General features: G+C 41.4%; 1 protein-coding gene across 1 annotated transcript; it reads left to right on the top strand.

Moving 5' to 3' along the window:
• The first annotated feature begins 2,210 nt into the window (after window positions 1-2,210).
• Window positions 2,211-5,263, top strand: yipf6 (Yip1 domain family, member 6). Its single transcript, XM_032547905.1, has 2 exons — window positions 2,211-3,176; window positions 4,602-5,263. The coding sequence occupies exons 1-2, from the start codon at window positions 2,838-2,840 to the stop codon at window positions 4,947-4,949; spliced, it is 687 nt and encodes a 228-aa protein (XP_032403796.1). The 5' UTR covers window positions 2,211-2,837; the 3' UTR covers window positions 4,950-5,263.
• Window positions 5,264-6,000: the final 737 nt, after the last annotated feature.

Raw genomic sequence — 6,000 nt, forward strand, 5'->3', positions numbered from 1 at the left:
TGGAAAAATAAAATTATGTGTTGTGCATACTTTCCTGATGCACTGTCCATCCACAGTAGTGTCTCCAATTAACTCAAGTCAGAAGTTTCCAAAGTCATGACATGATCATTTTGGCTCTCCTCATTGCTTAAACATGTTAGCGAGGTTCTTAGTAGGACGGGTTCCGGAGGGAGGGGGGTTCTGTCTAAAGCCCCATATTACCTTGGGCCGGCCCTGGAGGAACAGCTGCTGCGATGTGCATCTCTGGAATCTACCTGGAATCTACCTGGAATCCACCTTTAATCCCCCGGTGGCCCCTATGTCAGTCCCCCGATGCTTTGGGGACGTTTTGGTTCATTTCATTGTGGCATGTTTGGCTTTTTGCTGCTGTTCTAATTATTGCTACAATATTTTCTCTGATATTTATTTTGTGAACTCTAAATGCTCTGGGCCGAATCTTCCTTTAACACTTGAGGTTCTGCAATAACTTCTATTTACAGCCGCGAACCTCCAGCCCAGATCCCTTCAGCAGCGGCTTTAAACCGCCTGGTAGAAACGTTAAGGAGAAGCAGAGCGAACAGTCAGCAGGTGGTACAACCCGGTACCAGGTGGTACCAGGTGGTACCAGGTGGTACTGGGCTTTGATCTGCGTTGTGACTCGCGGTGACAGTCGGTACCGTGTCTCATATCAGGATGTCTGATATAAAGACAGATATTCTTTATATCTGTCGGTGGACTGACTCAGACTGCCTGTAGTGAACCGGGCCTTTAGCAGAATGATGAAGTTAAAGTCAGAAGTTTTTTCTGCAGCCGAAACATTTCTGTGTTTAGTGGTGAGGCGAGTTTTTTCCTGCTATTGCAAGGATGATTATAAAAATATAAATAGAAACAGTTTTTCTAACGTCAGCATCAGACCTACGTTTTTATTCACAAACCAGTGTATGAAAAAATATTCTTGCCCATAATTGAATAGTTAAAGGACACAGATCCTCACCATGGACCCAGAGTCTGAACAACATGGAGGCTCTGAGAGTCATTATTAGACTGAGGGCAACCAGACTAGTTTATTTTTACTAAATTATTATATTTAGATAAATATTATTGCTGAGGGGCACAAAGAGGCCTTCTGACATACAGATTAAAAATACAAAATAAAATAAAAATTTCTTTTGAAAAAAAAAACAAAACAAAACTCAAAAAGGTCACTAGGGGCATCAAGGATAAAAAGGGAAGGGGCTCAAGCCCCCCTCTGCACGTGCCTGGATTCATGGGTAGCAGAGATAATCAGAACACCTGTTGTGGGTGGAAGGAGTCTAGCAACTATCGTAACAGCAGGTAGTGATGGCCAAATGAAGCCTCGTGAAGCAATGAAGCTTCCGGCCCATTGCTTCACCCAAAGGTTTGTTACTCGGTGGTTCATTCATTTCTCACTAGTGACACCTGCTGTTGAAACTTTGTCACTCATACTTAAAAGAAATTAGTAAATGCAATAATGTCACAACATTTTTGTCAAACTCATGTTTAGTAACAGGAGAGTCAATTAAATCCTATTTAACTAATCGTTTTTAGTTATTAAAATTATTTGTAGCCAATCCTGGTATGTGGCTGTTTTTTTGTTTTTGTCATCAACTGATTTGACAATAGACATTTGTTTTAGTGTATTCGGGGTGGAGTGCTTGTTGGGGCAGACAATATTCTTTGAGTTTTGATTTGCCTCCTGAGAAACTAAAATTCTTCAAAAATTCTCTGTTTCTTGGATTCCTAGTTGGTTCTCTGATCTGAACCCTTATTTTTACTCATCAGGCCAGAATTTTACTCTTCCAACAGCTTTAGTCTGTTTCTGCTGTGCAAGACTGAGATATCTTTGCAGAACAAAGAAATAGTGGAAATTTCAAGAAGGTGAGAATTTTGGAGGTGAAGGGGTTAATTTTTTTTTTAAGAATCTTGTGAGTGATCATTTCAAGTATTCCCAGATGTCAGATTTTTTCCTCTTGCTGGCTCCATTTCAATCAAGTTTATTTGTGTAGCACATTTCAGCAACAATGCAGTTTCAAAGTGCTGTACATAATAAAAACACACAAACATATATATATAGTCACAAAATATACCATAATCAACCACTGAGAAAACCAATAACAAACATTACATTTTGATGAGTGCCATCATCAAAATTGTTAATATATATGAACTATCAAAGGTTCCTTTTATTTCGGCCACTGCTGAAGACAAACACTCCTCCGATGAACGATCACATGAAGCAGCCCGGCTCATCACGCTTTTATTTTGAAAACCGACACGCAAAATGAAGCAGTCACGTGACCCATGCAATGCGAGGCATCGTTTGCTGCCAGTCACGTGGTTTTCAGCAAAACGACACACCCGTCGAAGCGGGGCTTCATTGACACGCCCCCTTTTTACTCGGTACAAGCCTCGAAGCCTGGCCCATCACTAACAGCAGGGAGTAACTACCGTCAGAGCGGGGGTCGAGGGGTCGCGACGTAATTAGTCTAATACGGGAAGTTTACGGGAAAATGCTAATACGAGGGGCCGGGACAGAAGGGTAAAATACGGTAGTTTCTCGGCCAAAACGGGAGACTTGACAGGTACGAGTCGAACAGTAGCATGTGTACTCGAATGCACCACAAGACGTAGTGCGGAAGTCACACGTCTTCAGCTGACGTAGTGCGGAAGTAAACAATCCTTAGCGGACGTGGAGTGAGGTTCTTGTCAGTTCAACGCCTGAAATTCTTTAATAGAACAGTACCTCATTTAGTCACTGCTGTGGTTCGCATAAGTTCAGAGAACTCTACTTGCTTTGAGTGAACGTGGTGTTGGTTATAAGCTCAACTGCAAAATAGATGGCGTCGGCTGAGGAGGCCAGTAGGCCGTTCGCTGGGCTGTCAGACGTCTCCATATCGGAAGAGATACCAGTGGAAGGAGATATTGCCGTCCCCGTCGGCCCATCCACAAGAGACGATGAGTTTTCCACATTGGACGAGCCGGTGAAGGAAACTATTGTGCGTGACCTCCGAGCCGTGGGTAACAAGTTCATTCATGTGCTGTATCCAAAGCGGAGCTCGGCTCTGCTGCGTGACTGGGACCTGTGGGGTCCGCTGCTGCTCTGCGTCACGTTGGCTCTGCTGCTTCAAGGCGGCGCGGCCGACAGCGACGACCAGGGAGGACCGCAGTTTGCCGAGGTAACCAAGCTTTTTCAAACATTCAATCAGTCAGTTCTAATATCCCAGTTATAAATCCTCTGGAGTGTTCTTCTTGGCCGCTCTCCATATTAGATGATGTAGAGCAGCGTTTCCCAATTCCGGTCCTCAGGCCTCCCTGCCCTGCATGTTTTAGGTGTTTCCCTTCTGCTACACACCTGGATTGAATATATGGGTGATCAACAGGTTTCTGCAGCACTTGATGGTCATGCAATCATTTGAATCAGCTGCTCTGGAATAGAGGCACATCTAAAACATGCAGAGCAGGGGGGCCTGAGGACCGGAATTGGGAAACGCTGATGTAGAGGATGTACAGGAGCTCAGCTACTTTGTTGAGACTGCAACTAATTTAAGTTTGAGTTTTAGCTTCGTAATTCAGGCACGCAAAATGGCTAAGCACGCCTGAGAGAAATTATACGTCAGTACAGTTTGAAATTGTGACTCTAATGCATAATAAGTTGAACATGTTCCAAACAGAGCAGAAGTATACTACCACCATGGAAGATTTTTTCACTGTCAGTTCATTGTTAAATTATAATCACAGCAATTTACCGTAAAGTAATTTTTTCCTGGAGAGGGGTTGTGTGATCTCCAAGCTTCAGTCTGACTTCTTTAACTCGAGTGTTAATAGAATCAACTCATATTCAGATACTGAATTTTTGGAGCAGGATTTTTCACCCTGCTCAGGCATCAGCTACACACAACTACTGGAAATATTTTGATTAAAGTAGTTACTGTTTATCTCATCAAAGTTTGTGTTTTAGCAATGCTTTGTTTGGGATTTATCCACACAAATTCATCTCTGAACTCAACTTTGGTTAAATGAATAAGGTGCTGGTAGAATAACCAGACCAACCAAAGCTTCACCAGGACTGTCATTTAAATATCTTAGTGCTTATTTTCTAAAGGGAGAGTTTTTAAAAACAGCGTTCTCACTGATTCAGGCCAATTAAAAATAATTGATTATTAGTCTGATTTGGTTAAAAATAGTTTGCTTCTTCTCAACTCATCTCCCCAGTCAGGCAGTTTACAGCCAAGGACAGGAAAGTTTAAATTAAAACAGTGCTGCATCTCATACTTACCATACATATGATAAAATACAGTAGAAACTTTTTCATGGTACTGTGTGTGTAGATTTGTGACTAGCCATTATATTGCTACTCACTATCACAGGCACTGTTGCAAACAAAAGTTTGACTATTAGTCAGCATACGATTAAAAGAGTAAAAAATAAGAATTTACGAAAGGCGGATTCTCAAATTTTTTCCAACTACTGCTTCCCTTTTTTTTTTTACAATGTAATCAAGGTACCCATGGTCATAGGAATGTTGTTTTGAATGTAATTCTGAGTTTACAAGTTTCCCAATAACTGACAACTGTACTTTTTCAAATTGTCTCTCATCCCAGGTTTTTGTCATCATTTGGTTCGGCTCCATCGTCATCACTCTTAACTCCAAGCTCCTGGGTGGCACAATCTCTTTCTTCCAGAGCCTGTGTGTACTGGGATACTGCATCATGCCTCTGACAGTGGCCCTCATTGTGTGCCGGATTGTCCTGCTCAGTGTTTCAGGGAAGGTGAGCTTTGCGGTTCGACTGGGAGTGGTGATAGCATCTTTTGGCTGGTCTACCTTTGCTTCTACAGCCTTCCTTGCTGACAGCCACCTGACCAACCGCAAGGCACTTGTGGTATATCCAGTGTTTCTCTTCTACTTTGTGATTGGGTGGATGATATTGACATTTTCACCAGGAAACTGACAGGACTGTTTTTGCTATGTTGGGAAGAGAAACCTGAATTTCCATATTTAAACATGGGCGACTACTGAGATGAGATATTCCATACTTCATGTTCCAAAAAAGTCAAAACAGTGCTTCAGCTAGAGAGAAGTTCATGGATGTTTTTTTTTTCTTATTTCTGTTTACGGTCAGCATTAATTTTTTTCCCTTCTTTTTTGTAATTAGAGGGATTAAGAAATGTTTCCCAGGATCAGTAGTCGACTTGACACAAGAATAAGTTGTTTTTATGACTGTTCAACATTATCATTAAAATACATTGATACGTTTGGATGAAATTATGGCGTGTTTTCTGTTTCTGACTCAATGTGTTGCAACATTTTATTGTTTTTATCTAGAACCACCAGAGCTGCAATAGAATTATGGTTTGTTGCAGACAAAATGTTATTATTCCTTTTTTTTTGTTTGGGATACATTCTTCACTATCAATATAGTTTCAGATGTTAGTATTCTAAAAGCCCACTTTTAAACATGTGACCCATGAATGCAGTTTACATAGAGAAATGCACTTTAAAGCTCTAAAGACAAATCTTTAAAACCTTAAGGTCAGGGGTCTCAAACTCCAGTCCTCGAGGGCCGCTGTCCTGCAGTTTTTAGATGTGCCACAGATACAAAACGCTGGAATGAAATGGCTTCATTACCTCCTCCTTGTGTAGATCAGTTCTCCAGAGCCTTGCTAATGACCTAATTATTCTATTCAGGTGTGGTGCAGCAGAGGCACATCTAAAAGTTGCAGAACTGCAGCCCTCGAGGACTGGAGTTTGAGACCCCTGCTTAAGGTGCTTTACAGATGCACTACATGCTGAACAGCACTAAAACAGAACAGACCTTTTGAATTTTAGTCAAGTGCATCACCACCAGGTGGCTACCCACACAAAAGTAAGTTAGCCTAAGTTTTATTCTATTCTCTAAATTACACTGTTATTGGTATAAAGATTAGGCTTTTTTGTTATTGTAACCTTTTAAAGTTTCAGTTAAAAATGTTAATTACCGGTCTGTCATGGTGAAGAGAGCT

Source organism: Xiphophorus hellerii, chromosome 19, assembly GCF_003331165.1.
Source record: "Xiphophorus hellerii strain 12219 chromosome 19, Xiphophorus_hellerii-4.1, whole genome shotgun sequence".
Taxonomy (NCBI): Eukaryota; Metazoa; Chordata; class Actinopteri; order Cyprinodontiformes; family Poeciliidae; genus Xiphophorus; species Xiphophorus hellerii.

Bases quoted from the DNA above. Each gene is read 5' to 3' on its own strand.
- yipf6 (XM_032547905.1), top strand. From the start codon at position 2,838: ATGGCGTCGGCTGAGGAGGCCAGTAGGCCGTTCGCTGGGCTGTCAGAC. The intron at 3,177-4,601 runs GTAACCAAGCTT...CTCTCATCCCAG, and splicing joins GAGGACCGCAGTTTGCCGAG to GTTTTTGTCATCATTTGGTT.